Source organism: Pelmatolapia mariae, linkage group LG16_19 (genome assembly GCF_036321145.2).
Source record: "Pelmatolapia mariae isolate MD_Pm_ZW linkage group LG16_19, Pm_UMD_F_2, whole genome shotgun sequence".
NCBI classification, from domain to species: Eukaryota; Metazoa; Chordata; class Actinopteri; order Cichliformes; family Cichlidae; genus Pelmatolapia; species Pelmatolapia mariae.
The window spans coordinates 56,582,727-56,602,325 of NC_086241.1; the positions used below are offsets into that span (position 1 = coordinate 56,582,727).

Here is a 19,599-nt window from a genome sequence, read left to right on the forward strand (position 1 = left end):
GTAATACTCAGTGATGGAACAGGCTGCTTCGGCCCCTTCAGGCTTCCTTCACCCTGAACAGACTTAAAAAAAAAAACAGCTCTGTGTTACATTACTTGAAGCATTTCTAAGCTCCTGTAGACTCTTTAATCTAACACGGACCTTCAGCATGCTGTGCAGTTGCCAGCTATGTTATGCAGTGACTGATGATCAGATCAGGTGTTATTCACAACGAATCTGCATTCTCAACACAACACTAAATTCCTTAACTCTGGCCCTTTTTTTTTAAAGGACTTGGGACCTATGTTTTTATGGCCAAAGTAGATTTTGTTGGCATAATAAAGACACCCCTCACCAGCTCTTTCTGGGTATGAGTGCTAGTGGTGGGGAAGGACCAAATAATAACTGAGCAGAATTATTTTTACAGTTCTTATCACTTTGCAACTGCCTTTTTCAGTGAGCACATCGCCCATGTTTTATCAAACCGAGATTCTCTCCCCTAGCAGTTCCTCTTGGGGTTGTGCAACTGTTTGGCGTTAGTGCAGCGAGCACGCAAAAGACGGACTTGTATCTGTGTGCGTACTAATTTTCCTCCACTGATTCTCTATGGGAGACAAATCTCCCTGCTGTACAGTGCTACATCTCTTTCTTTATTCCCCCTCCCCTCATGAGACAATGAACACATTGAGGCAAATCTGTTTCCACAGCCTGTGAATGAGAGACAGCCAGCTTTGTTTTGCATGAGTGTCCACACACGCATATGTGAGTGTGTGACAGATAAAGCAAAAAAAAAATTGTGCTTGTGGTGTGGACACACACGTGTGTATCCAATGTGTATGAGGCTCCTACGTCATGCGTTCGCCATGTGACTCACTTGGTGTGGTGCAGGGGTTTAAGTAGTGAGTAAGAGCCATTCTTCTCCCTCATATGTCTCCACTCGCACTATCTGAGGCCCGGACGCGCAACACTTCCCCTCCGCCCCTACTCCATCTCTGTTCATTACCCAACAGGTTGCTCTGTCAATAATGAACGTGCGCGAGTTTGACATCTGAGGTCCATTCAAAGGGAGACAAACATGAGAACAATAATCACCTGTCCATTTGTTATTTCAGGAAATCAACAGAACACACATGTGAACATTTTAGTTCTTCCCTTTGTTAGTTTTTCATATATCTCATGAGAAAACATGATTATTGTTTTTGAATAACAGCTCTGTCTGGGATAGTCTTTGTTTTTTTTGGTAACCTGCTGGGATAATTGCAGGTGAGCCATGGAGGAGATAGAGCACAGTAGTGCAGAAATAGGTAAACACGCAAGTGACGTCTGTGGTCGATGACTAATGCTGTATAGACTCCAGCGCCTTGTCTTTCTTGTGAAATGCTGGAATAAAGGCTTTGTGAGGGTTCTGCAGGTTAGCTCTAACTATTGTGAGCCATAAAACATGGACACATACTCTTTATCAAAGCGGGATATTACTCCTCGTAGTGCTCGCATACCTTAGTCCTGGGCAGGTGGCTGTATGTCGATTTAGAGCCAAAAAGCCTTTGTCATATCTAAACTGTCAGTGTCACAGGAGTTCGTTTGCACGGCCATCCAGAGAAGACATTTTTGTTGCGGTGCACAGTTGTTCTTGGACTTATTCCACCATCTAGTGGTGGTGCATCTGCTGTTACCTACCGCAGCTGCACGATTCCCCGATGAGAACACAAGAAGTGAAACAAATTGGCAAATGAGAAAATGCAAATTATTAATATTTTTGTCATTTACACATTTGATTTATTTATTTTCAGAAACAGAGTGTAGTAATTGCACAAAAAAAATTTTTTTTTTTAAAAACAAAAGGCAGCTTTGGGTGAAAGTACATTGGCACAAAATGAAGTCAAATGTAGAGAGGAACTAGAAATAAGTTCGCCTTCTAAACAAAACACTGAGGAGTTAAAAAGAAGTTAAGAAGAACAATATTTAATTAAATAGTAATTAATTCAGTAGCACCTTGTTGATTGCAAGGCCGCTATCATATACTGACTGCATCACTTGATCCCCAGCAGATGTAGAAATATATTCCTTCCTCTTCAAAGTTCCCATATAGTCAATATCTGCAGTGTTCCACAGTGCAACCGAGATCAGTTCGGGTGGGGGATAGCTGTTTTTATTTGGAAATATTGTCATTTAATGCACAGCTCCCCGTTGAAAAGCAGCACCACTTGGAAGTGTATTCAGCACTTGAGACTTCAACAGATTCCATCCTCATCCCATCGCGTCTCCCTCTTCTTCATCTTCCTCAGGCAGGCTCCCGGGACAGGGCTCCATGGTAACAGCGACGCCCATGCCGCTGCGTCCAACGGGCATGTCTGTGACACATGTCCATTCATTTCTATCGGGACAGTAGCATTCAACGCTGGACAGAAAGCCGTGTTGGTTAAAACCTCCTAAGTGGGACACACACACACACACTATGATTAGCAAACATTTGCATCAATAAATAATTATTAATCATTCTGTCTTTAGGGGGTTTATTTGCGATTTCAGAACTAATTTACAAAACAGATTTTTAAAGAAAGCATTTCCTTTTTTTAAAACTTAAAAAAAAGAAAAAAAAGATTGCAGTTCTGAGTTCCTCCCAATGTGATATTTAATTCGCCAGCTGCATATCAGTTTACTATCAGCATCGGAACCACGCTTAACTTCATTTTATTAAATAACACTGAGTCAATGAGCCATATTAGGAAGAAAACAGAGTGCAGCTCACTCTAGGGTAACAGAGCAACACCTACTGAGCTGCCTACCGGTCAATGAGAGGGATTTAATTACTTAAGTAGTCAGTATTTAGAAGTGTGTGTTGCAACACTCAGTAGAAATCTTGGAAGCGTTTATTACAGATATATTATCATGTAAACATTAATGACACTGATAAGAGCAACATGTTTCACTCAGCGCTTCAGATTCATGAAGTTGTATAATGTGCTTAGATTTATGAAAAGGTTCATGTGGTTTTACGCTTAATACCAAGCATTAGAAACCCGACTGACCGAAGACGAAGATACGTCCCTGGTGGACAGTGACTCCATGTGCGCTGCGAGAGTACTGCATCGAGGCCCTCGGCTCCCACGTATTCCTGGCTATGTTGTAGCGTTCCATAGTGGCCAGCTGGCTCTGCCCATCATAGCCTCCTATAGCATACAGGTAAGAGTTCACACACACCAAACCTGCAAGCACAAACAACACAAAAAATGAAATTTGCAACATAAACATGCCACACAGAGTTTCTTGGAGAACATCAGACGAGAAGACTGAAACAACTCTCATGATTACAGTCATCTTAACAGAAATCTGAATTATTTTAATCTGTACAATCTGTACTGTAGGCAGATGTGTAAAAAAAAAAAAGAAAGAAGAAAGAGCAGGTTGCAGTTTTACATTGGGCTGTTTGTTAGGCAAGTGCAGTGGAAAAATAACATGTTACTTAGTGACTTTTTGAGGTGCTGATAGGTCAGATTTTATTATCTTGGGAGAGCACAAAGTGAGTGCTGTCCCTCTGTTTCCTGTTTTATACTAAGCTGCCTGAAACCTTATTTTGGGCAAAGGTCAGAAAAAGTAAAGACTATGTGAGAGTACTAAAGATAAGCGTGAAAATGGTAAACAGACTAAATGTGTCTAAACCTGCTTCTCATAAGAGCCAGAAATGCCCACAAACTCACCTAGTCCGCTGCGTATAGTATTCATGGGAGCCAGCTGTTGCCAGGTGTTAGTGTCAGGCTGATATTTCTCAGCTGTGTTCCAGCGGTTCTGTCCATCATAGCCACCCACTACATACAGGGCCCCCCCGCACACCGCCACGCCGGCTCCCAGGCGAGCAACCGACATTGGACAAACAAAGGTCCAGCGATTAGACTCCGGATCCCACCTGCAAACCAAACAGCATTTGTGCAGAGCACTTAGTGCAATGATAATCTGTTGACAACTCCTAATGATATTACATATTAGTCAATTGACATAATTAAATTAATGTATCAGCGCCGCAAACTTTAAACCGATTCGGTGCGAAGCGGCTGCGCGCGGCAACCCTCTTGGTCTACACGAGCAGTCAACTTTAAGTGGATTAGGTTAAGCTGGCAACCATGTTTGGCAACTATGAAGAAGCTGTACTTGAAGCCAAAGCTATCGCAACACCAGTGAGCGTACAGAGAGACAAGAAAGTCCAGTCGTGTCCTTGGAGAAAACCGGCTGAATTAATATAAAAACAGCTTGGAATAAAGAGTGGCAGCAGGAGGAAACAGCTGCTCAATCCAAGGATGGGGAAAAAAAAACAAAAACCCTGCCTACCAGCACCTCTAAAGTAATTTACCAACAAGATGCAAGAGCGTTTATCAATCTTCATGTCTAGCTCTCAGCAGAAATAATATATATATTTCTATATATTTCTTGCATAACAACCCCCAGGACTTTTTGCATAGGCAAATAATGGAAGGCATGACAACAAGAAACAATCAACATGAGCAGACGGGACATCTTGTACTCTGACTGGTTAATGATTAAAAGCGTGCTGGCACAGTTGCTGGCACTGGGCGTATTCCAGCTGAAAACTGCTGATAGGAGTGTGGCTTATATTGCATCACCTGTCCTTTAATGTTCGGATCGCGCCTTTGAAAAAAGCAGCACTAAATTCAAGTCGCTCCTCGCGCTGACGTTGGCCCTGCACTATGATCGCTGAAATTTCTGCATCTACAGCGAGGTGCGCAACAGCGGCAAATTAGGAGCAAGGAGGTACGACTCCCCGCCGAGTCTCCGGCATGTTGCTTGGATTCGTTTGGGAAGCATCCTCGGGAGAAGAGCCGTTACTGCCAACACTGATTACTATAAATGCTCTCGTCTCCTTTGATGTGTTACACTTTCAGTTTTCATCTCAATACTTATATCAGCTTTCATTATATTTAGCAGCTTCTCAGAAGAAGATTTCCAACTGGTTTCTGATGAGCTCTAATAATTCTCTGGTGACTAGCATCTTTAAGACATTTTTACATTTCAATCTATTAAAAAAAGTGTTTAAGGTCACATTTGAAGTAGAAAGCTAATAATATCAATAGAAAGTGCCATTCTCGAGACTTTCTGTTAGTAATCTAACCTACATGAAAGCATTATATCTCCTTCTTGCGGCAACGAGAGGTAAAGTATATGCAACCAGATCTACATTCCTAAGAAGTTTGTCTGTACATGTTTTGAAAGACCTCATGTTTTTGATGTTATGTCGTCTAATTAGGCTAAGAGGAATACCAGCAAATTCTTGACTTCTCTTTAGCTTGAATAGCAGCCATTCATTTAATCTCTCTCGTGCCAGTCCCCATACGTGCGCCGAGGTAACTGCGCTTCTAAAAATCTGCATCTTAAAAAGAAAATCTGTGCTTCCACATTCAGCCTATTAAACACAACTTTAATGAAGTTAAATTACTTCTCGAGTGTCGAGTTAAATGCATAAATCCTCAAATAACAGCACAGAGATGTCTCACTTTTCCACCGTGTTGTGGTGTATCGAGCCCTGGGAGCCTCCGACAGCATAGACGCAACCATCCACCACGCCCACCCCGACCCGGTTCCTGGGGATGTTGAGGGAGGCTCGCTGGCTCCACTGGTTGGTCATGGGGTTGTAGCAACTCAGGGCGTTGGACTCTGTGTTGGTTTGAAGTGACAGGTTTCTGCCTCCAACCTGCGTTTAAGAACACTTTAAAAGTTTATGTTGAGAAAAGTGAAAAAAACAACCCAGAAATCGCACTCACTGGCCACTTCATTAAGTACACTTTTTTGATGCTTGATATGAATTTCATTAGGTGGTTTTGACCATGTTTATATCCATAACTGCATTGAGCTGCTGACATGTGATTGGCTCATTACATATTTGCATTTGTGGACTTGAGCAGGTGTACTGAATAAAGAGTCCAGCAAGAGTAACTCTGAGTTTACTGCATTGTATCTGGTCTCTGCGTGTTGTGCACAAATTAAAGCTCATTTCATTGACCGTATGATAACTGATGCAACATACAGTGTAGAGCAGTCCAAACAGTGCGCAGGCTCCCAGACCACTGCATGGCGTCCCCATGTCAGCCAGTTTTATCCAAATATTCCTCCTTGGATCGTAGGCCTCCATGGATGCCAGAGAATGCTGCCGGTATCTGAACAGACAAAAGAAAGTAGTGACTGGCTAGTTACTAAGATGAATGTCCAGAGTAAATAAACAGTTTTTCATGAGAGCTTGTGACATAACTTTGAATCCTTTGTTTTTTTATTTGTATAAAGGTTAAAAAGGATATAAAGGATCTTGTCATGTAGAGGCACAAATACCAAAGACATAATATGGTGATTCATGTATGCATGCAAAGCGGGTCTCAAAATTTAGTCTTAATCAGTAGGAAATGTGAAAATAATACGCCAGTCATTATCTGCTCTTCCTTATGTCAATACGCACTGATTGCTATGATTGTGTCTGTGTTTCCACAACAGCATCATCCCATAAAACAGGTCTATGAAAACAGAACAACATGATCATTAAAAAAGTCAATACAGCTCAATCATCAGTTAGAAGTTTACGCAGACAGGATGATTTCTCTTATGATAACACCAAGTCGAAAAACTGATTTTTCTATGATGGGTAGGAGCCCAGAAAGCAGGGCTACTCTGCAAGGAAGACAGACTGTGTAACCTGCTCAACAGTCACCAGATGGCAGACTGAGCCACTTTCTGAATTCTTGATAAAACACAGTCTGAGCTCATTACCACGATAGTGTATTGTCTGATAATAATGATTAATATATGACAATCAGAACCTCAAAATATTTGCTGCAGCCAGTCACGCATGTTTGCCGAGCATACACAGTGTTTGATAACTACCCGCCGGCCACGTAGATGAACTGAGTTCCCCGATTAGGAGCAGGAGGAAGCTTCCTCAGGGTCATATCCTGGAAGATTTTGGACAGGAAGTCCTTACAGGAATTAGCCTAAAATTAAGATGGGACACAAAATAAAAAAATATGGAAAGAAATGGGTCATATGTTGTTGTTTTTTGTTGTTGTTTTTTTACACTTTGATAACAAAATATCATACTAGTTTTTATAAGTGCAGCTGTGGTTTACCTTGCTGAGGATAGGACAGGACAGCAGCTGGTTCTTCAGGAACTTAGGTGGCAACGCATAGATGTGGACTGCATTCAAGAGGGCATGCAAATAGGGGGCTCTGCTCTCCATATCCCAGCGTACCCAGTCTGTGCAGGCTTTATACACCTGATGTGGATTTTATTAAAATATATCAATGCACAATTTGTTATTTATGTCTAATAGAGAATCTAATAGGAGATTCATTTAAGTATATTTTTGAATGAATACCATTTGTGAATGAAATCCCTGTTGTATGGCTCTCAATCACATTTCAGATTTTTATTTTAAGGTCACACACCTCAGACTCACAGAGCACCTTGAGACTGTCCTGACTGATGAGCTCCAGCAGCTGGCAGTGAGTAAGACTGAAGAATTCCTCTTCTTTGGTCACCTTCAAAATAGATACAGCATTTGGATTTTATTCAATTTACTTTTCAACTTTAAGAATTACTTCCATTCAGGTGAGTCGACAGGTATGCGGCAGCGGGAGAAACTAAAAAGCTAGATTCCATCATTTCATAAAAAAGGCAACAGGAGAAGTCAGAATAAGTATTGGCAAAAAGAACATAAAAGGCTTGGCAGTGACAGGGTGGCTCGATTTGTTCTCGACTCAGACAGATATGTGGAGCTCGGTTTTGGGTAAGCATTAAACTCTGACACTGAGCCAAAGTTCTTCGGTTATGTAAAGCGCTCAGAAACAAAACAGAACACGAGCCAGTGAGGTGGGTCTCTAAACTGTGCATAATTATGTGGGGACAAGTAAAACACAGTGATGATTCTGTGGGATAAGACTGCCCCATGCCTGCCTGAAGATACTTAAGATATGTCCACATATATCCACCTATCACCATAGTTATCTCTCAGTTCTTGTGCTTTGCCTTAACAAAATCATCCCCACCGAGTTGGCTGAACTAGCTAAAGCTAGTTAGTCTTCAGAACAGGTTACTGCCAGATTGGACTTGTTCGCATGCTCTCCACCCTTGGGTGGAGTTTGGCCTGCTATGCCAGTGCTCACAGATAGGAAAGGTGCCGTTTCACAAGGTTTTGCTCAGATGTCTCTCTGAGAGAAAAGAGATGTTAAGAGGGGCCTTTTAATGCACCCAAGTATGGCTGTTGCACCCAGCTCAGATATAGGCTCAGCTGATAAGTACAGAAGTGGATCTATTTGCCTAGGTGCAAATAGGCCCTCTGCTCCTATCCATTCCCAGACGCGCATTTTGGTGATGTTGCTAGATCAGGTGACGTTCCCCTAGTCTAATTTTTAAAAACAAAGGTTCTGCCCCAACAACGGAGGCAACAATCAGGTTCTAATCTTCAAAGTTCACTTCCACTGATACCATATAAGTATCAGTGAGAATAATTTGACATAAAAGACACCGTTTCTCATAATAATAACTGCAGGTCCAAGCTGTTGCATGTGCTGTTACCTCACTGAAGTGTGTATTGATGTACTCCCGACTCTGTTGATGCAGTTCTGTGCAACCAATCTCCTCAGCGAAGCGGGAGATGCCAATGACGTTAGCTGGCTCTAGGTGTTTAATCAGATAATCGCAGCACGCCTTTGCCACATCCTCAATCTGATACCTTGTAGGATGTAAAAGAAGCAGAGGAGCATTTAAATAGTCTTCACCTCAAAATATGACTTAACACAGTGGTCTGGGTCTAAAATATGTTTACCTCATAGCAGCCAAAAGCACATGCAATACACACTTTTCTCCCACTGTTATGTGAGAGGTGTAGGCAAAGTCAATAAGTCTCCCGACCACCTCAGGGCAGACATCACGCAGGGTGACCTCCGAAGCGTGACACTCCTTGAAGCTGCTGGTAAACATGGCTCTGAAGTAGGAGCTACAGGAGGCCAGCACAACTTTGTGAACCTGAAAAAAAAAAGAAAAGGTTGTGATGATAATGAAACACTGGAAATGTGCTCAACAACTGAATGACAAGCGATCCAAGAAAAATTATGAGCTCATTTTGAATTAGACGGCAGCAACAACAACTACAAAAAAAAGAAGTTGGAACTGGGACAACAAAAGATTGAAAATGAAACGTAGTTAGAGTAATGACAATTGTTCTAATGTGTGGATTTTGTGTGTGTGAGTGTGATTCAGCTTCGACCTTGGCAGATTAGTATCTCCAGTGACTGAGCTAATGATAAATCCCACTGAAGTAAAATAGCATAAACTGCACAAGACATGAAGGAAAGTATATTCATATGTGACTGAATATTCATTCGTGATGAAGTTAATGATAGATCATGTTGAAGTACAACATAGAAAAGAAGAAACCATTGTGATGGAGTGGTTTTGATGTTTGAATTTGGCTTTAAATCTTGTATGTGAAATGTCCCAGAGAGAGTGAGAAGCAATAGGGTGTGACTTAAAATAAGGAGATTGTGGACACCAAAAAGAGCAAAAGAGGATAAGAGGGCTTCTAGGAACACTCAAAGCTGTTCTTGCTCTAGTTTCTTTGTGATAGGCAGTAAACATCTGAAGATCTGGCCCTGGGAGTCCACAGTTAGAAATTACAGCAAGAAATGCCCATGGAGCAATCACTGCCCGAACACTCTGGACTTATGAATTGGTTTTATATTTCTTGGCTTTTCCTCTTCTCATTTTTTCCGTGTTATATTATAAAGTCAAACATGCAATTAACATTATTAATCAAATCACTTATTAATCAAAGTAAAGGTAAAAACCTGCGTATTATTATAAGATCGCTCAAGGGGTTCTTACAAGTTACTCTAGCCTTAAAAATGAACAGATCCTCGGGGCGTACTTTTCCAGGCTACTAAATGTTAACTAACTGGGCTAAGAAGTGCATGGATTTAGAGGAGAGCTGCTGATAACAGGTATGGCTGAAGGTAGAGGGTTTGACCAGAGGGCCACCCTGGCAAGGACGCTTTCAAAGGAAGTAAGAACAACATTTGGAGGACTGAGAAGCAGGTAGAGCTGGGCATGTCTCCTCCCCTGCCTACTGGGTAATACTCATAGGAACAGAGACTCGCAATTTTTAAACAGAGAGGCAGTACCACACCTTGTTGTATTGGGGGTGGGGGGTTGGATGGATGGGACAGTGAACACAATTCACTGTCCCATCCACAAATAGTGCAAAGGAGCCATATGTGAACATGATCCAGATACATCCCATCTGACCAAAGCTCATTTTAATGGATCTCTGATGATATCAGGGTGCATTAGTGCCTGTGAAATAGCCAGATCACACATCTGGCAAGGCACTATCAATGCTGGAAGGTGTATAGAGGTTACATATGCTCCCACTCAGATGACGTCTATTTTAGGAAGCTTGCATATTTCAGCAAGACAACGCGAAACCGCATATTGAATCTATTCCAACAGCATGGCTTCATAGTAGAAGAGTCTGGGTGCTACACTGGTCTGCCTGCACTGAAAACCTTTCACAAGCTGAAAACATTTGGAGCATCAAGAAATGAGATAATATGACAAAGACGACCCAAGACTGACGAGCAGGTGGAATCCTATATCAGACAAGAATGGGACAACGTTCCTCTCCCAAAGGTTCAGCAGCTGATCTCCTCAGTTCACAGAGGCTTAATAAGTGTTGTTAAAAGAAGAGGTGATGCTACACTGTGGTAAACATGGCCCTGTCCTTTTTTTGAGACATGTTGCTGCCATCGAATTCAAAATACCGTCTTACAAATGGTACATTTACTCAGTTTGAGCATTTGATGTTTTCTGCGTTCTATTAAATTAAAATGTGGTTTAAGATTTGCAAATTGTTTTTTTTTTTAATTTACACTTTAAAAAAATGGGTTCACATTAATAGGATCATTAATATGAATCATTTTGAATAATTATTCACTTATATATTTAACTTAACTTGCCTTTTCTTATATTTGGTATGCACTTTGCAAGTTTCTAAAATGTAAATGGAAAAACTTGCTGTCATTGCGTGTTGTTTTTCAGCAGCACTTTTTAAATGCTGACCTTTGTATTAAATTTAAATTGTCATAAAAAATAACCCAACAACAAACTACACTATGATTCTAAAATTTCAAACGCGACCCATTACCTTGAAGTCGACTGTCCTCTCCTTGTATGTGACATGCAGCACCAGATCACACAGCATTTCGTTCTGCCGGAACTCATCCATGGCCTTCAGGGCCCTTGAAGCATGGGTCTCGACGGTGTAGTCAAGATACCCAGACCCACGCATAGAAGGAACCACAATAGCTGAGAAATCGGAGTCGCATGTTGGACGTTTCTTCCTTTTAGGGCAGTGCATTATGGGGAGAAAGCACTTTAGATCTAGTTTTTCAGTGATACAGTCTTTTACAGTCAAACGTTTTTAGTTCTTATCCCATTGGATTCAGACTTTCAACAGAGAAAATTCCTTTGGTTTTCAACTCATCAGTAGGTAAAGGCTACAGTGTGCAAGTATCCTCAGTTCCTCCATTTTGCCAAAATAATTCAACACAAAAATAGTCTTTTAGCATGTCGACAACCCCCTGCGTAATAGTACATTCCATTGGTGATCACTGCTACAGCCAGCAGGCGAAGTAAGATGTCCAGATGCTGCAAAAACTAAGCTCAAGTCATGCGTTTCTCTGCAGAAATACAGTGAGGAACCATATTTGTAAACTGATGGTGAACCGCATAAGGCTCGCTCATCCACGTATCCAGCCCTATCTGACATGACTGACAATATTTGTGTCACACAGTTCCCAAAGCAAAAGCAACGATCATGAAATTACTTTTGGTCCGGATTTGAAAAAATTCAGGTTTTTCAAAGTAGTCCATTCTGACGTTTCCAGAAGTCTTCTGCCATTTAGCGTTTTTACATGAAAAAAGGAAGCGGTTGGCACATGTGTGCAACTGCAATCAGTTGTATCATAGCAGGGATTCTTCTTCAACTCATGTGATGCTTATCCTGGAGAGAAGAGGGTAAAACAGAAAGAGAGGGTGTTAGGAAAGCTGAGAGTTTTTCAGTGATTTAAAAAGAAGCAAATATAATCAAGATCTCCGGATATGGCATTTTTTTCTTATGCGTATGTGGGTGTGTGACTGTGACACACTGTGGGTTTCACTTCCTTACAACTGAATCCGAAAAAACGTGTTGTGATGAACTGCTTTATGACAGCTTTCAGCCGAGGAAATAATCACTGTGTTTGTGATTTCTTCTTAGATTTTTATAACTGCAGGTTGACAGTCTGAATATAAACCAGTTATACTTGTACTTTTTTGCTTTTGTGTTTTTTAATTCCTATTGCTTTATTTCATTTTTGGCTTCCATATGACTAAATGTGATATTTTATCCTCATAGAGTGACATCTGGCTAAATACAGATTTGTTAGGACAATTTCTGAATGCATCATTTTGTCAGTCATGGTGACATAATTTAGACGACTATAAAAAATTGATTGGATTCATGGATTCAAATGAATACTATTATAATTAATAAATTAAGTGATTGTTACATCACAGATTTAAGTGAAGAAGGTGGATTTCCAAACATTCAGTTGGCTGTGATATGTGACAAAGACACACAAATTGTCTAGCAGCTTTTCTTATTAAATAATCGGTTGTTTTCAAACAGCTTGCAATCCATTGAAAAGGTAATTGTTGCAGCTCTACAAAGCACACAGACAGTCATTTTTCACTCGATGAGCCTGATAACTTGTCCATTTACAATCCTCTCTGCTCACTCATTAAGGCTCAGGGAGCATTCTGTGTGTGAGCCAGAGGACTGACTGACATTGTGCAGAAAGCAGCTGACTGATAAACATACAAATTCGCACTATTTAAAGCAACAGAGGGTATACATTCCAGCAGTCAGAAGGAAAACCAGCTCTCAGCGTCACAGCAAGCTGGTGTTGTCACACAGTCCATCTCCGTAGTGAAAGGTGAACACTATTGACACTTACCTGGCCCTGATATTTAAGAGAAGTGAAATTACACAACCAGATAATGACTTTCAGGCTATTATTATCATTTGGAATGCACAAATATGTTATCATTGTCCTTAAACTATACATCTTTTTTTAACAGTTGTCACAGGGCAGGAGGTGGGGTACACCTAAGGCCAGTTTAGAACCACCAGTAAGCCTGAGTGAGAGTACTTCAGTTTCCCCTATAGTATGTATAGATTTTTATCATGTTACCTGAAGATAATAATTAAATATAGTTAATAAAAGAAAAAAAGCAACTTTGATCTATCCAAATGAGTTGTCAGGCACATGCTAATTTTTAACTTGCATATTTTGATGTATGTGGTATATCTTGCTATTTTAACATAATACTGACCTGCCAGATTGGTCTATACATGTTCGGAGAATGATGCTTATTTTATTTTGTTTTGTATTTTTTATCCACTACTTCAGTGAATTTAAAATCAAACCATTAAGCTTCGATTGAAGTGCAGATTTATGGCTTTAATTCAAGATGTTCACCAAAGATTTTGCATTAACTATTCAGGAATAGTTCATTTTTAAACACAGGCCCCTGTTTGAGAGGCTCAAAAAAATCGAACTTGTATTTCGCATCTTTCACTGGAACTCTCAATATGCGATTTAAATGTTTAAGTTGTAATGTTTAAGTTCGCTATCTTTTTGATTAGTCTGACAAACCAAAATAAACCTATCAAACAGATAGCGAAAAAGCCTTAGGTGTGGCCATACCCTATCAGAATTAATCTAAAATCAGAAACTTGGACGAGGTCTGGTCAGTAAGCTCCAACATTAGGCATTTGCCTCACTGAAATCACTGACACTAAAGACCGAGCAATGGTGGAAGCGTGAGTGACTGCTATTTGTCTGGAGGCCAATTTGTTTGCCCAAAGTTTTGTTTTTGCTACAGGGTGTCCTCTCAACTTACACACTTATTTACCTCTTATGTAAGAGATATGCAAAAGGTTTTCTGTAACAGGTTTAAAGATAATTAGAAGAATTAATGCATTAAGCTGTCAAATTATGAAAAAAATGCAAGTAAATAAAAGACAAAAACAATTATTTTGTAGCATGCGTCTTTATGCAGAACAGCACACTTAGATCAGCTACTTGTCAAGCAAACAGTAAAATCTCCTGCATGCCAGCGTCAGTTGCTGCTGCTCCAGCTTGAAGCAAAACAAATCAGCTCATGAGGTGGAGATGAAGAAAGGACTTTTGTTATCTTGCCTGGTAGATATAGTGCATTTGTCTGTGTGAGAACCCTTGGAATCATTAAACATGTAAGCATTAAAGCGGACAAATTAAGGCCCCGGTGAAGGCTAAACCACGCAAGATCCTTTTGACTATTATATGCAAAATGTCACTGTTTGCAGCTTTTTGGCAACACGCATGCATGACTAAAATGCTATTGCCACACACATTTTGGAAGATTTTTTTTTTTTTTTAAGTCAAAGCAAAAGGTGGTTTAGAGAGAAGGGGATTTGCAGAGCTGCACAATTAAATCTACTCAGCCACCAGCTACCTCACATCTCAGCCTACAGTTAGTCAGCCTGCTTGCTGGTCATATGACCGAATGTGTCAGACAAAGGGGGAGGCAGGACAGAAAAAAAGAGAGATTTTCAGGGAAGCACACCTTGGGTAAGAGAGAAAAACTGATGGCAGTAAAATGATGGAAAAAAAAGATAAGAGGGAGAAGTCCACTCGAGGAGGGAGTAAAACAGTAACGCTGATACGACACTTGGTCTGACCAGTTTATCGATTCTAGCTAGATATGAAGGTTCTGTTTGACCAGGGTCCTCACCGGTAGCACCGCAGGTGGGAGTGCAGTTTGGTTTAGTTGTATTTAGTCATCAAATACCTCAGTTTGATTCAAGGAGTTTCTTTCTTCCTTTTTTCTTTAAAAGCAGTTCTGTGGAATTTGTCAGATGAAATCATCCTTTTGACACTAAAAACAAAGAAAAGCATTGAAGCCATTGATTCTGGCTGCAGAGGAGTTTGCTTTTCATAAATCACAGGCCTTTCTAAGTGCAGAATTTCTGAGAAGAAACAAATGAGGCAGACAGTTAACCATTTACAGATTGCTTCCGTACATCCAGAACAGTAGAGTAACTGGTGCAGTCAGCACTTATGGCAAATAAAATGGACTTTCTGTTGAGAAATGTTATTGAATTACTTATTTCAAAACTACCTTTTTAAACAGCTTAAAACTGAAATAAATATCGTCCTAAACTGCTGAGCTGTAATGAGTGCACATCCTTTGAAATGTTTTGTAACAGTAGTGACAAAAGCGCCTCTGCTGTGTCATCTTTCGTGTCACCATTGACTTTTCTCGAGTCAAAGTTTGGTGATGACAAAAGCACATTTTCTGGAAAAAAAAGGAAAGGAAAAAAAGAGGAAGACTGGAGTTGAATGCCACGGGATGATTGTAGTGTTTTAAAGAATTGCAACATCTGTTAAGTCAGCCATAACAGCCCAACAAGAAAAAAAAAACACTCGTAAGCAAGTTCTGCTGTGCACAGCAAGCTTGAATTTTGTAGACCAGTGCATGTGATAACACAAAGTCTAACCAATGTCCGTGCGATGTCCGATTGCACCTATGTGAGAACAGTGCAGGTAACTGTCCAAGGAAGTGAATGCCATGTATCCTGCTTTCTGCACAGAGCACCCTCACCTAAACCAAAGGAAGTAGGCCCATTTCCAGATGTGATAATTCATTTAATGTGTACTCTCTCTCTCTCTGGATAAGATAGCACCTCTACACAGTTGCTATGTTATTTTTATTTGAGTTACTGTTGCTTTCCTATCAGTTCGAAGTAGTCTGGCTATTCTCCTCTGTCCTCTTGAATCAACAAGGCATTTTCACCGAGAAAACTCAGGCTCACTGGACATCTTTTTTTCTGACCATTCTGGGAAAAACCTAAAGATGGTTGAGTGGAAAATCTCAGCAGATCAGCAGTTTTTGAAATACTCAGACCAACGCATCTCCACCAATAACCATACCACGTTCAAAGTCACTTAAATCACCTTTTCCCCCCCCAATCTGATGCTCGCTTTGAACTTCATTTCGACCATGTCTAGATGCCCGAATGCACTAAGCTTCTGCCATTTGATTGGTGGTATAGATATCTGTGTTAATGTGCATTTGACCTATTAAAGAGTCTAATGGACATAATTTAGAAAATCAGACAACACCACTGCCTCATTTCTCACATTTGAGAGGGATGCAGATCTCCAGCTAAACTGAACAGGTTCTCCCTTTGCTCGCACTCCCACGCTTTAGCAAATGTCATGACATTCAGCCTAAGATATTTTGTGAAATCTTGCTGGCGAACAGAGAGCACTGATCACATTCCCTCCCTTTAGAGGAAAAACAGTTGACACCCTGGAGGTGGTGAAATTTAGGAAATAAGTAGTTCCCAAGCTTCTTGTAAGGACGTTCAATAAACAGAAACCCTGGCCAAGTGCTACACATCCTAAAATATTTGAAAAAGAGCTACAATTTATTTGTGTGTGCCATTCAACCAGAGACTGAAACAATAAATACACATCAAGCCTGTTGTGGAACGTGTAGGAAAATAGCTTGTCATCCTAAAAAGCATGCTCTTTTGTGACTTGTGTATCCTTTGCCCCCCTTCTTCTTCTTCTTAATATTATAAAATTACGCTGATTCGCAAATTAATCAACAAACTTGCATTTATCATTCCCTTATTCAATTAATTACTCAACGGGAAATTGAACTACAGTTATTTCTTTAAAAATTGTATCCACTTTTACTCATTTTATGGATTTTCCTTTTTAAGGGTCAAAAACATTTTTATTTTTTATACGATTTAAAACTGGTCTGAGGACTGTTAGCTTTTTCTGAATAAACTAATCAAGAAAACGAACTATGGCCACCGGATCTGCGTTTATTTTCTGTGCTTCTGCATTTTAGAGACCTCTTTAACATTTTCTTGCGTAAAAGCAATGATTTAGAGAATTAATGAACTAATATCATGTCCTTACGCTCGACTTGTCCTGAACAATAAACAACTTTTTTTTTTAAAAATCAAACCGCCTAAACAAAATTCCACCGGATTCTATTTGAATTTTGCAATTTAGTCAAAATATATTTGATTTTATCTGCAAAACCAAAAACAAATAAAAAGCACAGCAGCAGCATTCAGCGCTCCGCATGCACAGGCGACAAAGAGCAAACGTTTCAATTCCCCTTTAAGAGTCTGCGCACCAGGAGAGGAAATAAACTCCACTGCTCAACAAGAACCGTAACTACCCGAGCTGAGGGATCAGCCTGTCCGTGAACGTTGCTAATGTCGGAATAGTGATGTCACGAGTGCTGCTGGAGGATCACAAACTCACGAGAACCGTCTTTAAACACATCACAGCGATCCCCCTTTCCTCTCCCCCCAAACGAAGGGCGCGTCCGCGCTGGTTTTATTCTCTAACAGCTGCAGATTCACTTACCTACAAAAACACCTGATCGGCAGTCGCTAAAACTCCTCGTCGCAAGAGAACGGGGCGCATTCACACAGAAGCCAACTCAAACAAGTTACGCAAGACTTGCCCAATCAGCACGATAAGTGTTCGCCGGTGTTTCTCTGCACGGATCTCTCCGTCCTACCAGGAAACCCGCTGATATCTCGTCCTCCACGTCAAAGGGACAAATGTGCACTTGTGAACTTCGTCGGTGCTCTGAGTCGCTGAGGGCCGACGTCCAAAGGCTGTAGTGTTGGTGGTGGTGCTAGTGTTGGGGGAGGAGGAATATACACCAACATGACACTGCAACTTTTCACTCCGCAAACATTGTGCGGGGCAATAACTACGCATGTTCAGACCTACACGGCAACTAGTCAGACGCCGCATTCCTCAAAGTGAAACTGAACTGCGACTGGGGCAGGACAGCGGCTTCGGGAATTAGATAATAGTTACGCAGCTGAAACACGCTTCAGCGAGAATAACAACAACATATCTTTTATCCAACAACCCGAAAACACACACACAAAGCCAAACACACTCTCAGGATAGTGAGCTGCAGAGGAAATCCACAACATTTCCTGCAGTTCGTTCAGATGGATTAAAATCAGGGCCCATGTTAGAGTGGTCCGCTGTTTTCTTTATTCTTTGGCGCTATAAGATGCAGGCTTTGAGTTTCAATAAATCCCTGTGTCGTTATGCTATCCTAAGATATGTCATATCAAAAAAGGATGTCATTTGTTCCATCTATACAAAAAACTGCATGCTTTTTGAGCTGTCAAGCTCCTTTATGTGTCTCTATTCTCTATAATTCCTCAGGATCACTTACCTCTGTTCAGCCTGTGGACAGTTTTTTGTTTTTATTTTCCCCGTCTAGCTGAGGTGGCTGTGGACTCGTTGACTTTATACTTCCTGATAATTTAACTGTCAGCACAGGGACAGAGGTTATTTAAGCCTTTACTTTAACCATGCTGGGGGTTATTTATTTATTTATTTATTTTGTCTTTTTCATGCTTGTCTGCTTGAAATGAAATGTCCACATGTCACCCCACTTAAGGGTTGACAATAATTTCGTTGGGGCTGTTTTAGACGATCTTTGTGGAAAAGGAGATACTTGATTAGGTGTTCCAGCAGGACTATGATCCCAAATATACATCAAAACTGATTTTGGAAGGGATAAAGAAGGATAATATTAAGGTTATTGAATCACCTTCCCAAAGCCCCAGCCTCATCCCTATTCAGGATTTGTGGATTTTGCTTATAAAGCCTGCTGTGTGCCAGGAAACCAACCAATCTAAATGAATTATACCAATTTTGTCAAGAAGAGTGATTAAATATCCAGCCAGAAGTATACCAGAAGCTTGTTGATAGTTCCCAAAAGTTTTTGGTTGAGGTGCAACTTGTTGTGGTATGCACTCAGTCCACCCTGGAAAAAGAACAGTTCAAAGAAATCATTCAAAGCCCAAAGCTGACCTTCATGCCCATGATGAGTGTGTAAACTTCTGTCCACAACTGTATGTGTGACGACAGAGCTGTCATAAGAAGAAAGGAGCATTGTTTCACAGAAGTGTAAGGACAACAATATGTTTGGACACAAGTAAGAAAGAAAAGAATTCTCTAGCAAGTGTGATGACGCCTGTTAAATGACTTTCCAGTTTTTATAATGCTCTCCTTTGTTTTCTGAGTCTTTTGAACACAGAAAGAGGTCAATGTACCTCAGCACAGTTCAAGAAATAGAATGTGTGCCATGATAAAAAGAGCCAGTCTGCATAGAGAAATAGATAATTGATATTTTAATGTGCTTCAAACAATTAGACTTACTCTTAGCAAGTCCATGATCAGACTCTTCTAAATAGCACAAAACAATCCTTGGAGTCCTAACAAGGCATTAAAATGATAAATTGTTTGGGTATCTTGTGTGGTATCGTAGGAGAAAAAAAATACAACAGGGGAGATTCTGGAAGTGACTTATCAGGGTTTTTCGGGTCATTGGACTATCCCTCATGTCATTATATTTTCTAGGAAATTGAGAAACAGGTCATTGAAACATGGAAATGCAAATGAAAGTGCAGGACATGA

General features: G+C 40.5%; 1 protein-coding gene across 4 annotated transcripts; it reads right to left on the reverse strand.

Moving 5' to 3' along the window:
* Window positions 1-1,779: 1,779 nt before the first annotated feature.
* On the reverse strand, window positions 1,780-17,845 carry keap1a (kelch-like ECH-associated protein 1a). Of its 4 annotated transcripts, XM_063498592.1 has the most exons (13): window positions 17,512-17,845; window positions 14,906-14,992; window positions 11,175-12,032; window positions 8,799-8,998; window positions 8,549-8,705; window positions 7,420-7,512; window positions 7,101-7,247; window positions 6,859-6,965; window positions 6,014-6,143; window positions 5,484-5,680; window positions 3,678-3,883; window positions 3,009-3,185; window positions 1,780-2,408 (listed from the first exon to the last, which is right to left on the reverse strand). In XM_063498592.1, exons 3-13 carry the CDS (start codon window positions 11,385-11,387, stop codon window positions 2,227-2,229), a joined length of 1,809 nt encoding a protein of 602 aa, XP_063354662.1. In that variant the 5' UTR covers window positions 11,388-12,032; window positions 14,906-14,992; window positions 17,512-17,845; the 3' UTR covers window positions 1,780-2,226. The 4 variants fall into 4 exon arrangements, with proteins under 4 accessions (XP_063354662.1, XP_065328172.1, XP_063354660.1 ...); XM_065472100.1 differs by lacking the exon at window positions 14,906-14,992 and having other exon boundaries at window positions 17,612-17,845; XM_063498590.1 differs by lacking the exon at window positions 14,906-14,992.
* Window positions 17,846-19,599: the final 1,754 nt, after the last annotated feature.